Source organism: Rhinopithecus bieti, unplaced genomic scaffold, assembly GCF_001698545.2.
Source record: "Rhinopithecus bieti isolate Rb0 unplaced genomic scaffold, ASM169854v2 scaffold_12155, whole genome shotgun sequence".
Taxonomy (NCBI): domain Eukaryota; kingdom Metazoa; phylum Chordata; class Mammalia; order Primates; family Cercopithecidae; genus Rhinopithecus; species Rhinopithecus bieti.
In genome coordinates, this window is record NW_016807423.1 from 1088215 (window position 1) to 1107026 (window position 18812).

Below are 18812 nucleotides of genomic sequence, written 5' to 3' on the forward strand. Positions count from 1 at the left end.
GATCTCAGCTCACTGCAAGCTCTGCCTCCTGGGTTTATGCCATTCTCCTGCCTCAGCCTCCTGAGTAGCTGGGACTACAGGTACCCGCCACTTCGCCCGGCTAGTTTTTTGTATTTTTTAGTTGAGACGGGGTTTCACTATGTTAGCCAGGATGGTCTCGATCTCCTGACCTCGTGATCCGCCCATCTCGGCCTCCCAAAGTGCTGGGATTACAGGCTTGAGCCACCACGCCCGGCCCTATGGACATTTTAATATTGATTTTTTTCAACCCATGAACATGAAGTATCTTTTCATTTTTTTAATGTCCTCTTCAGTTTCTTGCATCAGTGTTTAATAGTTTTCATTATAGAGATCTTTCATCTCTTTGGTTAATTCCTAGGTATTTCATTTGTAGCTATTGTAAATGGGGTCACTTTCTGGATTTTTTTCAGATTGTTCACTGTTGGCATACAGAAACACTACTGATCTCTGTGTGTTCATTTTTGAACCTGCAACTTTACTGAATTTATCAGTTCTAACAGTTTTGGTGAAGTCTTTAGCTTTTGCCAAATATAAGATCATATCATCTGCAAATAAGGATAATTTGACTTCTTTTCCAATTTGGATACTTTATTTCTTTTTCTTGTCTAATTACCATAGTTAAGACTTCCAGTACTATTAGGTTGGTGCAAACATAATTGCAGTGTTTGCACAGTTAGAATTTGTCATTTGATATTGGAATACTTTTTTTTGTTGTTGTTGAGACAGACTTTTACTCTTGTTGCCCAGTCTGGAGTGCAATGGCGTGATCTCAGCTCACTGCAACCTCCGCCTCCTAGGTTCAAGCGATTCTCCTGCCTCAGCCTCCCGAGTAGCTGGGATTACAGGTGTGTGCCACCATGCCCAGCTAATTTTGTATTTTTAGTAGAGACAAGGTTTCACCATGTTGGTCAGGCTGGTCTCAAACTCCTGAACTCTGGTGATCCACCCACCTCAGCCTCCCAAAGTGCTGGGATTACAGGCATGAGCCACTGTGTCCAGTCTTAGAATACATTCTTAAATAAATGTCATTATATTATACATCATTTTAATGTGCATTTTTTGTTTTATGCTTTTTGGCTAGCAACTTATTTACTTGCTGTTTATTTTATGTTTTAGACTATGGAAATGAAGTTAGATAAAAGCAAATTTGAGCAATTTTGAGTAAGTTCAAAATAGGTCGTAAAGCAGAGGAGACAACTCACAACATCAACAATGCATTTGGCCAGGAATGGCTAAAAACCATACAGTGCAGTGATGGTTCAAGAAGTTTTGCAAAGGAGACTAGCCTTGAAGATGAGGAGTGTAGTGGCCAACCACTGGAAGTTGACAAAGACCAATTGTGAGCAATCATCGAAGGTGATCCTCTTAGAACTACACGAAAAGCTGCCGAAGAACTCAACATCGACCATCCTACAGTCGTTCAACATTTGAAGCAAATTGAAAAGGTGAAAAAGCTCGTTAAGTGGGTGCCTCATAAGCTGAGTGACAATAAAAATCATTTTGAAGTGTCGTCTTCTCTTATTCTACAGAACAACAAACCATTTCTCGATCACACTGCGACATGCAAGGAAAAGTGGACTTTATACAACAACCTGCGACAACCAGCTCAGTGGCTGGACTAAGAAGCTCCAAAGCACCTCCCAAAGCCAATCTTGCACCAAATAAAGGTCACGGTCACTGTTTGGTGGTCTGCTGTCAGTTCGATCCACTACAGCTTCCTGAACCCCAGTGAAACCATAACATCTGAGAAGTATGCTCAGAAATCTCAATGGGATGCACTAAAAACTGCAACATCTGACGCCGGCACTGGTCAACAAAAAGGACCCAATTCTCCACAACAACACCCAACTGCACATCACACAACCAAGCTTCAACAGGTGAACAAATTGGGCTACGAAGTTTTCCCTCCCGCCATATTCACCTAACCTCTCACCAACCACCACTTCTTCAAGCATCTCGACAACGTTTTGCAGAGAAAACGTTTCCATGACCAGCAGGATGCAGAAAATTCTTTCCAAGAGGTCGTCAAATCCCAAAGCATGGATTTTTACACAACAAGAACAAAGAAACATTTCTCATTGGCAAAAATGTGTTGATTGTAATGGCTTCTATTTTGATTAATAAAGATGCGTTTGAGCCTAGTTATAATGATTTAAAATTCACGGTCCAAAACCACAATTAGTTTTGCAACAACCTAATACCATACTGTCTATGTCTGGAAAAGTTTGTTGTAGCTATTATTCTTGATCAATTCATCTTTTCATATGAGTAGTTTATACACCGTAATTATTGTTATTAATACAGTATTCTCTGTTTTTCTGTGTACTTACTATTACCAGTTTTGTACCTTCAGATGATTTCTTTTTTTTTTTTTTTTTTTTTTTTTTTTTTGAGACAGAATCTTGCTCTGTCACCCATGCTGGAGCGCAGTGGCGCAATCTTGGCTCATTGCAAGTTCTGCCTCCCAGGTTCACGCCATTCTCCTGCCTCAGCCTCCCGAGTAGCTGGGACCACAGGCACCTGCCACCACGCCTGGCTAATTTTTTTGTATTTTTAGTAGAGATGGGGTTTCACTGTGTTAGTCAGGATGGTCTCAATCTCCTGATCTCATGATCCACCTTCCTCGGCCTCCCAAAGTGCCTCCCAAAGTGAGCCCCTGTGCCCGGCCTTCAGATAATTTCTTATTGCTCATTAACATCCTTTTCTTTCAGATTGAAGAACTCCCTTTAGCATTTCTGTGGGACAGGTCTGGTGTTGATGAAACTACTCAGCTTCTGTCCTGTAAAGTCATTATTTCTCCTTCATGTTTGAAGAATATTTTCACCGGACATACTATTCTAGGGTAAAAGTTGTTTCCATCAGCACTTTAAATATGTCATGCCACTCTCTCTTGGCCTGTAAGAGGTCTCCTCTGAAAAGTCTGGTCCCAGACATATTAAAGCTCCATTGTATGTTATTTGTGTTTTTTCTCTTACTGCTTTTTGGATCTTCATCTTTTACCTTTAGAAGTTTGATTATTAAATGCCTTGAGATAGTCTTCTTTGGGCTAAATCTGCTTGGCATTCTAGAACCTTACACTTGAATATAGAAATCTTTCTCTAAGTTTGGGAAGTTCTCTATTGTTATTCATTTCGATAAACTTTCTACCCCTATATCTCTACCTCCTCTTTAAGGCCACTAACTCTTAGATTTGCCCTTTGGAGGCTATTTTCTAGATCTTGTAGGCATGCTTTATTCCTTTTTATCTTTTTCTTCTTCTGTCTCTTCTGGCTGTGTATTTTCAAATAGCCTGTCTTCAAGCTAATTCTTTCCTCTGGGGCCAGGCGCGGTGGCTCACGCCTGTGATCCCAACACTTTGTGAGGCCGAGGCAGGTAGATCATGAGGTTAGGAGATTGAGACCATCCTGGCTGACACGGTGAAACCCCATCTCTATTAAAACACAAAAAATTAGCCAGGCGTGGTGGCACACACCTGCAATCCCGGCTACTTGGGAGGCTGAGCCAAAAGAATCGCTTGAACCTGGAAGGCAGAGGTTGCAGTCAACCGAGATTGCGCCACTGCACTCTAGCCTGGGTGACAGAGTGAGACTCCATCTCAAAAAATAAATAAATAAATTATTTCTTCTGCTTAATCAGTTCTGCTATTGAAGGACTCCGATGCAATCTTCAGGATATCAACTGCATTTTTCAACTCCAGAATTTCAGCTTGATTCTTTTTAATTATTTCCGTTTCTTTGCTGAAGTTACCTGAAAGGTTTCTGATTTCTTTATCTGTGTTATCCTGAATTTCTTTGAATTTCTTCAAAACAGGTATTCTGAATTCTCTGTCTGAAAGGTCATGTATCTCTGTCTCTCCAGGATTGGTTCCTGGTACCTTACTTAGTTTATTTGGTCATGTTGTGTTTTCCTGGATAGTCTTTTTTTTTTTTTTTTTTTGAGACGGAGTCTCGCTCTGTTGCCCAGGCTGGAGTGCAGTGGCCAGATCTCAGCTCACTGCAAGCTCCGCCTCCCGGGTTTACGCCATTCTCCTGCCTCAGCCTCCCGAGTAGCTGGGACTACAGGCGCTCGCCACCTCGCCCAGCTAGTTTTTTTTGTATTTTTTAGTAGAGACGGGGTTTCACCGTATTAGCCAGGATGGTCTCGATCTCCTGACCTCGTGATCCGCCCGTCTCGGCCTCCCAAAGTGCTGGGATTACAGGCTTGAGCCACCGCGCCCGGCTTCCTGGATAGTCTTAATGCTTGTGGGTATTTGTCAGTATCTGGGCATTGAAGAGTTAAATATATATTGTAGTCTTTACAATCTGGGCTTGTTTGCATCTGTTATTCTTGGGAAGACTTTCCAGGTATTTGAAGAGACTTGGGTGTTCCAATCTAAGTTTTTGGTCACTACAGCCTTATCTGCTTAGGAGGTTCCCTAAGCCCAGTAACGCTATGGTTCTTGCAGATTCACAGCTGCGAATTTTGGTCGTCCTGGGTAAGATCCGCAACAATTCTCAGGATTACCAGGCAGAAACTCTTGTTTTATTCCCTTTCTCCCAAATGAAGTCTCTCTCTCTCTCTCTCTCTCTGTACCTAGCTGCCTTTCTTCGGGTTGCCAGAGACTACCTCTGCCACAGGCTGCAGACAAGCTTTTCCAGATCTCCTTCTGTGATTAGGAAAAAGGCCTTTACTTGCATTCAAAATTGTTATAACCCAAAACACTGTGGGTCTAGAAGGGAAAAAAGGAGGCTATGGTTCCAGGGTGTCCATAACCAAAATAAATGGATTTCTGTATAGTTCTAAGCTAAGGACTACATTGGGGTTTGAGATCTGCGGCAGGGACTAGCTAGATGTTGACCAAGCATGACTCACCTTCCTCCTGGGCACAGGCCACATGACATTTCCCAGCCCTCCAGTAGTTAGGCATGGCCCTGAAACTGAGTTCTGGCAATGGAATAGGAGTAGAAGTGATTAATCCATTTCTAGGATTGGCCCATCCTCCACTTTCCTCAGGTGACCTTGGAAGCCATGTGTAGAAAATGGAAGCGCCTCAATTGAGGAGTCCTTCTGAATCAGTTACAGCAAGTAATGTTCTTTAATGTAAAAGACCAAAGACTGAGCTAGTCACAAAGTAACACTTTCTCTAACTGGTTAAAGGTAGAACTTAAATGTTCCTGGGTCACTTAAACAAAATCACCTTGGTAACAATGCTATGAAATAACTTAAGGACTTAAAGAAAAACAACAAAAAAAAAAAAACTATTAACAACTATTCCTAAATCCTCTGCTTTTCAAAACATTCCTGAAAGCCTAACAGATAGAAAGTCTGGCCGGGCGTGGTGGCTCACACCTGTAATCCCAGCACTTAGGGAGGCTATAGCGAGCAGATTACCTAAGGTCAGGAGTTCAAGACCAGCCTGGCCAACATGGTGAAACCCCATCTCTACTAAAAATATAAAAATTAGCTGGGTGTGGTGGTGCTTGCCTGTAGTCCTAGCTACTCAGGAGGCTGAGACAGGAGAATCACTTGAACCTGGGAGGCAGAGGTTGCAGTGAACCGAGATCACGCCATTGCACTCCAGACTGGGAGACAGCGTGAGACTCTGTTTCAAAAAAAAAAAAAAGGAGATCTGGCAAAACTATATTACTTCTGCTTTGCTGAAAGAATGGCAGAGAAACTATGTAGCTTATTAATCTCCAACAAATTAATGGTTAAAGGATATATGCATCTACTATTCAGGTTCGCCCTTAAGGAACCTACACTAAAGCTGGTACAACTAAGATGGTATCACAGAGTTTTAACACACGGTTCCCTTGGGGTGAATTTGTTCTTTATTACATTCAAAAACCTAGGGAGTCTAAGCCAGTTACTTAATAAAGAAATCCATAACAGTTTCCCTGAAGGGGAAAATGCACAAATTAAAGCGTCCTTTCAAGCTGAGTAAAATAAGAGAACAGTTTAATAACACCAACAAATCAAAGGTCAAGATATCTTTTTCTTTTTATTTTTGAGAGTTTCGCTCTTGTCGCCCAGGCTGGAGTGCAATGGTGTGATCCTGGCTCACTGCAACCTCCACCTCCCAGGATCAAGCAATTCTCCTGCCTCAGCTCCCAAGTAGCTGGAACTACAGGCGTGTGCCACCATGCTGGGCTAATTTTTGTATTTTTAGTAGAGACGGGTTTTCGCCGCGTTTGCCAGGCTGGTCCCAAACTCCTGACCTCAGGTGATACGCCTGCCTCGGCCTCCCCAGAGTGCTGGGATCATAGGCGTGAGCCACCATGCCCGGCCAGTAAGTTTATTTTAAAATATTTTTCTTTCTTTAGGCCGGGTGAGGTGGCTCACGCCTGTAATCCCAGCACTTTGGGAGGGTGAGGCGGGTGGATCACCTGAGGTCAGGAGTTCAAGACCACCCCGACTAACATGGTGAAACCCTGTCTGTAATAAAAATACAAAAATTAGCCGGGCATGGTAGCAGGCGCCCATAATGCCAGCTACTCGGGAGACGAAGGCAGGAGAATTATTGAACTCGGAAGGCGGAGGTTGCAGTGAGCCAAGATCGCGCCACTGCACTCCAGCCTGAGCATCAAAGAGACTCCGTCTCAAAAATAAAATAAAAAATAAAATAAAATAAATATTTTTCTTTAATAATAAATTAACCTTAGCTTACTGTAATTTTTTACTTCATAGACTTTTTAATTTTTTAAAAAGGGTGTCATTCTACTGCCAAGGCTGGCGTATGGTGGCACAATCACAGCTCAGTGCAGCCTCTAACTCCTGCACTCAAGCCATTCTTCTGCCTTAGCCCCTTACATAGCTAGGACCACAGGCATGAGCCACCACACCCAGCTAATTTTTTTTCTTTTTTTTTTTTGAGACGGAGTCTCACTCTGTCACCCAGGCTGGAGTGCAGTGGCGCAATCTCAGCTCACTGCAAGCTCCGTCTCCCGGGTTCATGACATTCTCCTGCCTCAACATCCCGAGTAGCTGGGACTACAGGCACCCACTACAACGCCTGGCTAATTTTATGTATTTTTAGTAGAGACGGGGTTTCACTGTGTTAGCCAGGATGGTCTCCATCTCCTGACCTCGTGATCCACTCACCTGGGCCTCCCAAAGGGCCATACCCAGTTAATCTTTTTATTTTTTGTAGAGAGAGTCTTCCTATGTTGCCTAGGCTGGTCTCCAACTCCTAGACTCAAGCAATCCTCCCACCTCAGCCTCCCAAAGTACTGAGATTACAGACACGAGCCACCATGCTCAGCCTTTTTAAACTTTTTGCCTCTTCTGTAGTAACACTTAGTTTAAAATACAAACACATTATACAAAATATTTTCTTTCATTATCCTTATTCTGTAAGCTTTTTTCTATTTAAAAAAATTTCTTTTTTTACTTTTTAAACTGTTTTGTTAGAAAGTAAGATACAAACATACACACTAGCCTAGACCTACACAGGGTCGAGATTATCAATATCACTGTCTTCCACCTCCACATCTTGTCCCATCAGAAGGTATTCAGGGGCAATAACGGAGCAATAATGGAGGTGACATGGAGCTGTCATCTCCTATGGTAACAATGCCTTCCCGTGGACAACCCCTAAAGGATTACTTTTTCTGGTTTTTTACAGTTAACTTTTTTTCTTAATAGTAGAGGTACACTCTAAAATAACAATAGAAAGTATAATACAGTAAATACATAAGCATGTAACATAGTTGTTTATTATCATCATTAGGTATTATGTGCTGTGCATGCACTAACTCTATGTACTGTACTTTTATACCACTGGCAGTGCAGTAAGTTTGTTTACACAGGCATTACCATGAACATGTAATGTGTTGCACTACAATGTTGTAATAGCTAGATGTCACTAGGCAACAGAAATTGTTCAACTCTGTTATTATCCTATGGGAAGTCAGGCATAATAGTTCATGCCTATAATCCCAACACTTTGGAAGGCCAAGGCAGAAGGATCACTTGAACTCTTGAGGCCAAGAGTTCAAGACCAGCCTGGGCAACACAGCAAGACTTTATCTCTATTAAAACAAAACAAAAAAAATTTAATAAAAAAATAATAATCTGGCCAGGCGCAGTGGTTCATGCCTGTAATCCCAGCACTTTGGGAGGCCGAGGTGGGCGGATCACCTGACATCGGAAGTTCGAGACCAGCCTGGCCAACATGGTGAAACCCCATCTCTACTAAAAATATAAAAATTAGCCAGGTATGGTGGCAGGAGCCTGTAATCCCAGCTACTTGGGAGGCTGAGGCAGGAGAATCGTTTGAATCCAGGAGGCAGAGGTTGCAGTGAGTCAAGATGGCGCCACTGCACTCCAGCCTGGGGGACAAGAGTGAGACTTCACCTCAAAAAAAAAAAATTAGCTGGGCGTGGTAGCAGCTGCCTGTAATCCTAGCTACTTGGGAGGCTGAGGCAGGAGAATCGCTTGAACCCAGGAGGTGGAGGCTCCAGTGAGCTGAGATCACACCACTGCACTCCAGCCTGGGCAACAGAGCAAGACTCGGTCTTAAAAAAAAAAATGATAATAATAATAATCTTATGGGACCCCCATCATATATATCATCCATCACTGACTAAAACATAATTATGCAGAACATGACTGTATTCAGAGAAAAAGAAAATGAATAGTTGGATCTATAGTGAACATATATAGATTTTTTTTCTTGTCACTATTTCCTAAGCAATAGAGTAAAACAGCTATTTACACAGCATTTACATTGTATTATGTATTATAAATAATCTGGAGATTATTTAAAGTATATGGAAGGATATGTTACACGCAAATACTATAACATTTTATAGGTAGAACTTGAGTATACACAGAGTTTGGTATCTGCAGGGGGTCATGGACTCAATCCCCCAGAGATACTGAGGGACAACTGCAGCAGCAAACAGACCTGAGGGACTGAATGTTGAATACAGGCGAGGTTAAGAAAAAAATCAAACACAACTTCCAGTTTTGTTCTGGTAAATGAGTAAATGGTAGTGCCATCCATTGACGTGAGGAAGACTGGAGAAGCAGCAGACTAGAAAATGAAAATCAAAAGTTCATTTTTGGACATATTAGGTTTGAGAGGTCTCTGAGCTATCCAAATGAAAATGTTACACACACCATTAAAAATAGGAATAGGGCCAGGCACAGTGGCTGATACCTATAATCCCAGCACTTTGGGAAGCCAAGGCGGGCGGATCACCTGAGGTCAGGAGTTCAAGACCAGCCTCACCAACATGGAGAAACCTAATCGCTACTAAAAAATAAAAATTAGCCAGGCGTGGTGGCACATGCCTGTAATCCCAGCTATTCGAGAGGCTGATGCAGGAGAATCGCTTGAACCCAGGCTGCAGAGATGGCAGTGAGCCGAGATCCTGCCATTGCACTCCAGCCTGGCCAACAAGAGCAAAACTCTGTCAAAAGAAAAAGAAAAAAAAAAAAAAAAATAGGAGTAGGGCCAGGCCCAGTGGTTCATGCCTGTAAGCCCAGCACTTTGGAAGGCCGAGGCAAGTGGATTGCTTCAGCCCAGGAGTTCGAGACCAGCCTGGGCAACATGGCAAAACCCTGTCTCTACAAAATACATAAAAATTACCTGGGCACGGTGGCCTGCACCTATAGTCCCAACTACTTGGGAGCTGAGGTGGAAGGATCTCTTGAGCCCAGGAGGGCAAGGCTGCAGTGAGCCATGTTCATGCCACTGCACTCCAGCCTGGGCAACAGAGGGAGATCCTGTCTTAAAAATAAAAGGAGAAAGGTCAAGCCCAGAGAAATACGTGTAGGCGTCGTCAGCACACAGATGGAATGTAAAGCAATAGAATCTGATGAAATCACACAAAGCGGAACAGATGTAGAAGCAGAATAAAGACTGAACCCTTAGAAACTCTTCCAACAAGACAGTAAGAAAATCAAGAGAGCATGATCCCTGAAGCCAAATGATGAAATGATCAAACATGTCAAATACAATAGATTAAGTGAGATGAAGACTGAGAACTGACCCCTGGATCTGGCAATGTGGCACTAACCTTGGCAATCAGTAGAAGGAAGAGAAAAGGCCGACTGGAATGGGTTCAAGAATAGGGGGAAAGGAGGCCGGGCATGGCGGACCATGCCTGTAATCCTAGCACTTTGGGAGGCCGAGACAGGCGGATCACTTGAGGTCAGGAGTTCGAGACAAGCCTGGCCAACATGGTGAAACTCCGTCTCAACTAAAAATACAAAAATTAGCTGGGTGTGGGCCAGGCGCAGTGGCTTGCACCTGTAATCCTAGCACTTCGGGAGGCCAAGGCGGGCAGATCACGAAGTCAGGAGATTGAGACCATCCCAGCTAACATGGTGAAACCCCGTCTCTACTAAAAATACAAAAAAAAAAAAATTAGCCAGGCGTGGTGGGGGCACCAGTAGTCCCAGCTATTCGGGAGACTGAGGCAGGACAATGGCGTGAACCGGGGAGGCGGAGCTTGCAGTGAGCTGGGATGGTGCCACTGCACTCCAGCCTGGGCAACAGTGCATCGGTGGGGAGGGGAGGAGGATTAGCTGGGCGTGGTGGCTCATGCCTGTAATCCCGGCTACTAGGAAGGCTAGGCATGAGAATCACTTGAACTTGAGAAGTGGGGATTGCAGTGAGCCAAGATCATACCACTGCACTCCAGTCTGGCCGACAGAGCGAGATTCCGACTCAAAACAAAAAATAGAGGGAAAGGAAATAGAAGGAGAAGACACAGACAACTCTTTTAAGGAGTTCTGTTATAAAGAGGAGCACTAGTCCGGGCGTGGTGGCTCATATCCATAATCGCAGCACTTTGGGAGGCCGAGGTGGGTGGAGCACGAGGTCAAGAGTTTGAGATCAGCCTGACCAACGTGGTGGAACCCCATCTCTACTAAGAATACAAAAATTAGCTGGGCGCAGTGGCGGGTACCTTTAATCCCGGCTACTCAGAAGGTTGAGGCAGGAGAATCTCCTGAACCCAGGAGGCGGAGGTTGCAATAAGCCGAGATCGCACCACTATACTCCAGCCTGGGCGACAAGAGCAAAACTCCATCTCAAAAAATAAATAAATAAAGAGGAGCACTCTCCTATTTTTAGACAATTACTTCATACCATTGCTCTTTCGCCTGACGTACTGCAATAGCCTCCCAAGTGTTCTCTCTGCTTCCACATTCCCATTTAGTCAATTCTCTATAGAGCAGCCAAAGAGATTAAAATGTTGAAGCATGTGACTCTTCTGCTCAAAACTCCCCAATAGCCTCCTATCTCATTCAAGTGTAATCACTAAAATACTTAAACCTCTAAGACCCTTTACAATCACTCTTCACAATCCAGCTCTCCTCTACCCAACTTTCCTTCTGAGCTCTTCTACTATTCTTCTTATCCCACTCCAGCCACACTGGCCTCCTGCTGTTCCTCAAACACGAACCTCAGAGGTGGAGGTATGCTTCTATCTAGGCAACTTGCTATTCCCTCTACCCAGTACACTCTTCCCTTAGATAATCTAAATGCCTCTCTTTAAATGGCTCTCTTTGTCACATCCTGAATTCAGGTCTTTACTCAAATATCCCCTTCTCAGAGATGTCTTTCCTGACCCAGCTATGTAAAACCATAATCTCCAGTGACTCTGTATCTCCCCTCCCGTTTTATTTTCTTCATAGTATTCATCAACATATACTAAATATTTTGCTCATTTATTTTATTATCTAATTCCCCCCACTAAAATAGAAACTTCATGAAGGCAGGGATCTGTCTGCCTTTTCCACTGCTATAATCCCAATACCTGCCCTCCCAAAAAAAAATAAAACTTGTTGAATCGAATGAATGAATGAGAGGGTTATAAAGTTAATGACAATTTTTTAAGATGGGAAATATTATAGTACGTTTGTAAATTGACAAGAATCACATAACAGAAAAAAACTCATGACACAGAGGTATGGAGGGATAATTGCAAAAACAAAACTTCTTTTCCCTTTTTTTTTTTTTTTTTTGAGACAGGGACTCACTCTGTCACCCAAGCGGAAGTGCAGTGGCGCGATCTCGGCTCATTGCAACCCCCACCTCTTGGGCTCAGGCGATCCTACCGAGTAGCTGAGATTACAAGTGTACATCACCACACCCAGATAATTTTTGTATTTTTTGTAGAGACGGGATTTCACCATGTTGCCCAGGTTTGTCTCAAACTCCTGGGCTCAAGCAATCCACCCACCTTGGTCTCCCAAAGTGCTGGGATTACAGGCGTGAGACACCATGCCCAGACAAAAAATAAAACTCTTAATAAGATGTAGGGGTTGGCCTTGTATAGAATTAGAAATAGGTTACCCACAGCAACAAGAGGGCAAAGAATATGTGTACAGGCCAGGCGCAGTGGCTCACACCTGTAATCCCAGCACTTTGGGAGGAGGCCAAGGTGGGCGGATCACTTGAGGTCAGGAGTTCGAGACCAGCCTGGCCAACATGGTAAAACTCCGTCTCTACTAAAGGAATACAAAAAAGTAGCTGGGCATGGTGGCGCACACCTGTAATTAGCTGGCCAACACGGTGAAACCCCATCTCTACTAAAAGAACACAAAAAATTAGCTGGGTGTGGTGGCACACGCCTCCCAGCCACTGGGGAGGCTGAGGCAGGAGAAAACTTTTAAGCCCAGGAGGTAGGCAGACGTTCCAGTGAGCCAAGATCACGCCACCGCACTCCAGCCTGGGTGACAGAGCCAGGATTCTGTCTCAAAAAAAAAAAGAAAGAAAGCAAAAAAAGAATATGGGTACAGATCCAGGTAGGCTGATTCATTTGTAATGGGAGCTTATGGAAGTTATCTTCTGATTTGTCTTTTTTTCCCCTCAGTAGAAAAGGAACCAAGAACATCAACTGACATAAAGAAGAGTAGCCGGGCACGGTGGCTCAAGCCTGTAATCCCAGCACTTTGGGAGGCCGAGACGGGCAGATCACAAAGTCAGGAGATCGAGACCATCCTGGCTAACTCAGTGAAACCCCGTCTCTACTAAAAAATACAAAAAAAAACTAGCCGGGCGAGGTGGCGGGCGCCTATAGTCCCAGCTACTCGGGAGGCTGAGGCAGGAGAATGGCATAAACCTGGGAGGCAGAGCTTGTAGTGAGCTGATATCCGGCCACTGCATGCCAGCCTGGGTGACAGAGCGAGACTCCGTCTCAAAAAAAAAAAAAAAAAAGAAGAGAGTGAGTGTTGGAAGCGTGAGGAGAAATAAAGATTGAACAATGATTTCTGAGTGGAAAAGCTGGCTGCGTGTGGTGGCTCACACCAGTAATTCCAGCACTTTGGGAGGCCAAGGTGAGGGGATCCCTTGAGACTAGGATTTCGAGACCAGCCTGGGCAACACAGGGAGACCCTGCCTCTATCAAAATAAAAAATAATAAAATTAATATTTTTAAAAGAGTGGAAAAGTGAATGGATAAGGGAAATGTCACAGGATTAACTGTCAGTGCTGATAGAGTCCTTGAGGTTCATGATCACTAATTTAATGTTAGCATGGTTGTGTTTTTCTGCAGTCACATTCAGCTGCTTAGACACAGGTGCAGAGTAGGCAGAGTAGGTTTAATCATGGTTGGGGTCTTGCCAGGCAGTATGCCAGAGGGGAAAGAGACAGACAAGCTGAGGGTACACGGGCAAGAACAATTAGGATAGTCTATGAAATGTTAAGTTCAATAAGGAGGAAAGGGACGGGCGCGGTGGCTCAAGCCTGTAATCCCAGCACCTTGGGAGGCCGAGACGGGCGGATCACGAGGTCAGGAGATCAAGACCATCCTGGCTAACACTGTGAAACCTCGTCTCTACTAAAAAAATACAAACAACTAGCCGGGCGTGGCGGCGGGCGCCTGTAGTCCCAGCTACTCGGGAGGCTGAGGCGGGAGAATGGCGTAAACCCCGGAGGCAGAGCTTGCAGTGAGCTGAGATCCGGCCACTGCACTCCAGCCTGGGCGACAGAGTGAGACTCCATCTCAAACAACAACAAAAAAAGGCCATGGATGTAATTTCATGTTTGATGACAAAAAGGAAAGATACAGAGAGAAGCACATTTCAAACAGAGAAATTATTCTATTTTCATGATACAGTAAACCACTGACCTTCTGGAGATCCAAGTCCTACATCCTGATTAGAACTTATTCCTAAATAGCAGTATAATAAAAAGTATAACAAGCACTGTTCCATGTCATAAGAAAGGGAAAAAAAGGTATGTGTGAGATGTAGATGCTTGCTGATCAGTTGGGCTTTTACTACCCAAATAAATAGAATTCAACCAGTCTCAACACACACAATGAAAATGTTGGCCTTTTTAAAATCATAAATTATTACAAATTATGAACTTTCAAGGTCACTATCAAATTATAAAAATCACAAATGTTAGGCCAGGCACAGTGGCTCACACCTGTAATCCCAGAACTTTGGGAGGCCAAGGCAGGTGGATCACCTGAGGTCAGGATTCGAGATCAGCCTGGCCAACATGGTGAAACCCTGTCTCTACTAAAAATACAAAAATTAGCCAGGCATGGTAGCAGATGCCTGTAATCCCAGTTGCTGCGGAGGCTGAAGCAGGAGAATCACTTGAGCCTGGGAGGCGAAGGTTGCAGTGAGCTGAGATCCCACCACTGCACTCCAGCCTGGGCGACAAAGTGAGACCCTGGCTCAAAAAAAAAAAAAAAAAAAAAATTACAAATGTTAAGAACACAAATGATGAGTCTATGGTGGAAATGTTAAGCACAAAAATGGAAATGTAGAGCTAAGCAAAGAGGTCACACCTAAAGAGACTCAGCTCACTTTACAAGGATGTTCTGTGACATAATGCCATAAATAAAGAGGACTGCAGACCCTTGTTCTACATCCTCAACATCTACAAACAGGGTGAGCCTACTAGAGTCCAATAAAGGATCAAGCTAGGCCGGGCGCGGTGGCTCAAGCCTGTAATCCCAGCACTTTGGGAGGCCGAGACGGGCGGATCATGAGGTCAGGAGATCGAGACCATCCTGGCTAATACGGTGAAACCCCGTCTCTACTAAAAAATATAAAAAACTAGCCGGGCGACGAGGCGGGCGCCTGTAGTCCCAGCTACTCGGGAGGCTGAGACAGGAGAATGGCGTGAACCCGGGAGGCGGAGCTTGCAGTGAGCTGAGAGCCGGCCACTGCACTCCAGCCTGGGCTGCAGAGCAAGACTCCGTCTCAAAAAAAAAAAAAAAAAAGGATCAAGCTAAGGACAGAGGACATGTCCTCAAGGAACATTTAGGGAACAGGAAGAGAAAACAGACAAAGACACACAAGAGAGCAGTCAGAGAAGCAGTAACAGAATGGATATTATAATATGAAAAAAAGAAAACAATGTCAACAAGGAACATACAGTCAACAGTGACAAACAGTTCACAAGGTCAGACAAGAGGAGGAAAAGACTATCAGATTTAGTAATTTAAAGGTTCCCAGGACTTATACATATTTATCTCTGTAACTATTTTACAATGAAAACTTTTCACAAGTAGCCATGAATTACATTCTAATTTGAAAAACAAGCCAGGCACTCATCCCTGTAATCCCAGCACTTTGGCAGGTCAAGATGGGAGAATCACTTGAGACCAGGAGTTCCAGGCTAGCCTGAGCAACATGGTAAGATACCACCTCTACAAAAAATAAATAATTAGGCTGTGGTAGCTCAGACCTGTAATCCCAGCACTTTGGGAGGCCAGGGAGGGCAGATCATCTGAGGTTAGGAGCTCGTGACTAGCCTGGCCAACAGAGCAAAACTCCATCTCCACCAAAAATACAAAATTAGCCAGGCATGGTGGTGCATGACTATAATCCCAGCTACTCGGGAGGCTGAGACAGGAGAATTGCTTGAACCCAGAAGGCAGAGGTTGCAGTAAGTCGAGAATGCACCACTGCACTCCAGCCTGGGTGAAAGAGCAAGACTTCGCCTCAAAATAAAAGAAAATAAAAAATTAACCAGGCATGGTGGTATGTGCCTGTGGTCCCAGCTACTTGGGAGGCTGAGGGAAGAGGATCACTTGAGCCCGGGAGTTCACGCTGTGAGCTATGACTGCACTACTAGACTCCAGCCTGAGTGAGATCCTGTCACAAAAAGAAAAGTAAGTTTTAGTAACCATCACAATACATTCACACAATAGAAAATCACACAGCAATGAAAAAGAACTGTTTCTACAAGCAACAACATGGATGAGTCTCAAGACATGATCTGAATGAAAGAATCTGGTCACAAAAGAGTAGACTATGATTCCATTTACATGAAGTATTAGTTCAAAACAAATCTATAGTGACAGAGGTGGTGAGGGAGGTTACATCTGCAAAAGGGTAGTGCTAGGAGAAAGCACAGGGAGCATTTCAGGCTACTGTGAATGTTCTCCATCCTAATGTGAGTTGTGATCATACAGGTACCCATTCTGTAATATTTCATGGACTGAATGAACCTTTGATTTGTCAAACCTCAATAAAAAAGTAATCCCGCACAAAAAAAGGTTTTGGTGACCTTAAAGACATCAGTTTTGGGAAAGTATAAGTGAAGAAGCCAAACCATATTAGGGATGTATACAAGGTAAGGAAGCTAAGACACTGAATACAAACTCATTTATCAAGAAGGTTGCTGGGGAAACAAAGAAGAGATAACAAAGTAGTTTGGGTAGGTCACACAATTCAGGGAAATTATGTTGTTTTGTTTTTATTTGTGATATAAAACAAACAGAATGACAAAGGTCTAAGGCAAACAAAAGAGGATGAAATCAAGGACATAAGTAGAGAAATTAGCCTCAGAGAGGAGGATGAATACTTCTTTCTCTGAGCCCGAAGCTAAAGATAAGTAAACACAAAAATCAAAAAATAAAGAGGAGGGAAAAATCAAGTAATCTTGAACTCTTCCATGAAATATGCAGTAAGGTCAGCTGGACAGGTATACTGAGACAGGAAAGGATCTGGACTTCAAGTTCATTTTACAAGTTTTGACTAGATGATACTGTAGAGAATGTAAAAGACAAGTATTAGGCACACGGGGGAGTAAATTACAGCAAGAGGACAATGCTCAGCAGCTAGAAGCAGGGGCAGAGATGGTCAATGGTGCAGTCTCCTCAGGGCTCAGTGGGGAATAAGAGGTGGAAGAACAAAACAGGGGAAAAGTCCAAGGGCTACCTAGCATGGTATATAATTTTTAAAGCGTCTAAAGGGCCAGGCACAGTGGCTCATGCCTGTAATCCCAGCTCTTTGGGAGGCTGAGGTGGGCAGATTACCTGAGGTCGGAGTTCGAGACCAGCCTGGCCAACATGGTGAAACCGTGTCTCTACTAAAAATACAAAAAAAAATTAGCTGGGCATGGTGATGGGCACCTGTAATCCCAGTTACTCGGGAGGCTGAGGCAGGAGAATCGCCTGAATCCAGGAGGTGGAGGTTGCAGTGAGTCGAAATAGCGCCACTGCACTCTTGCCGGGGCCACAAAGCAAGACTTCGTCTCAAAAAAAAATAGTGACTAGTCTCAAAAAAAAAAAAAGTGACTAAGGAAAATGCTAATTATCTGAGAGAAAAGAGGTAAAAGACCTATAAGAAGTCTTAAAACATTCAAGGATGAAGTCACTAGGATTCCGAATAGAGCTGAACAAAAGGAAAGCTGTCACTAGAGTTCATTACTACAGGACATTTTTCTGCAAATCCAACAAGACCAAGGATCACTTATTATCGTTTCACTAAACTTACTACCGCTATTAGTGGCAGCTTCTCCTGCCTGATAAAACTGACCTTTATCCCCTACTCATAAATACACCTACTCTTGACTAACAAATTATATAAATACATCCTGTTCATTCAGAAACTCCATGAATATTTGTATGCTGCTGTGTTTTCCCAATAATGTATTTTCAGTGGAAAATTAGAAGGCAAACCATAGATCTACGAATTCTGTTCACAAAATTGGGCTTAAGACTGCTCACATGCAGGTGTTTCACAAGTGTTTTCTTGTGAAATAGATGGTTGGTAAAGAGAGCCTTAACAATGATTGTGAACACACTGGTACAAAAGTATAATGATAGCCAAATCAGAGAATGCTTGGGAGTGTCATCCGTTTTTATAATTTTAAAGACAACCTCTAGGAAACAGGATAGCACTATATCAAACTGACTTTCCCCATCTTACACTATTTACTCCTATGGATAACTCAACGCCTCTTTAGTAAGCCTACTCGTTGCAGCTCACACACTCAGCCCACATTCCAGCGTCTTTTCGCCCCATCCAGAACCCCTTACTACCTCCTGCACCACCAATTTTTCATTCTTCTACTCCCCCATTTCCAATTCAACCCCAGGCCACCACTTCCATTTCTCCACTCCCCATTTCTCGGCCTCCCCAGACCTCCCACTCCTCCCCCGTAACTATTCAGACCCCACCCCTCCAAAGCTCCAGCCCGGGTCCTCCCGCCGGAGATCCCCTCCCCCACGGCTTCCATTCAGGTTCCCCCGCCCGGATCCCAACCCGCCCTACCTGCTCCTTGCCCTCGGGCCCCGCGGGGCCCGTCCGCTCCTCCAGTCGCTGCCTCCCGGGCGGCGCTCGCCGGCGAGGGGGCAAGGACTGGGGCAGCTCCGCCGCCCGCTGAACTCCATCCTCCCGGCGGTCGGGCAGCGGCGGCTGCGGTCGGTCGCGGCAGCGGCTCCGCTTCATATCTGCAGCTGGGGCCCGCGGGCGTCAGCGCCGCGACTGTCCCGGCCCCGCACTGCCCCGGGCCGCAGCGCAGCCGCGCCAACCACCGCCCGCGGCCACCATGGCCGGGCGGACGCCCGAAGCCACCGACCCCAGCCAGCGGCGCCTTCGAGCCT

General features: G+C 44.4%; 1 protein-coding gene across 5 annotated transcripts in view; it reads right to left on the reverse strand.

The window, feature by feature from the left end:
- The window catches only part of MAST2 (microtubule associated serine/threonine kinase 2), a 259350-nt gene extending 240538 nt beyond the window's left edge, over positions 1-18812 (reverse strand). For all 5 annotated transcript variants that reach the window (XM_017881764.1, XM_017881763.1, XM_017881762.1 and 2 more), the window contains exon 1: positions 18481-18812. In XM_017881764.1, coding sequence (XP_017737253.1) covers positions 18481-18657 — 177 coding nt within the window. In that variant the 5' untranslated portion in view covers positions 18658-18812. The remainder of the gene's footprint in view (positions 1-18480) is intronic.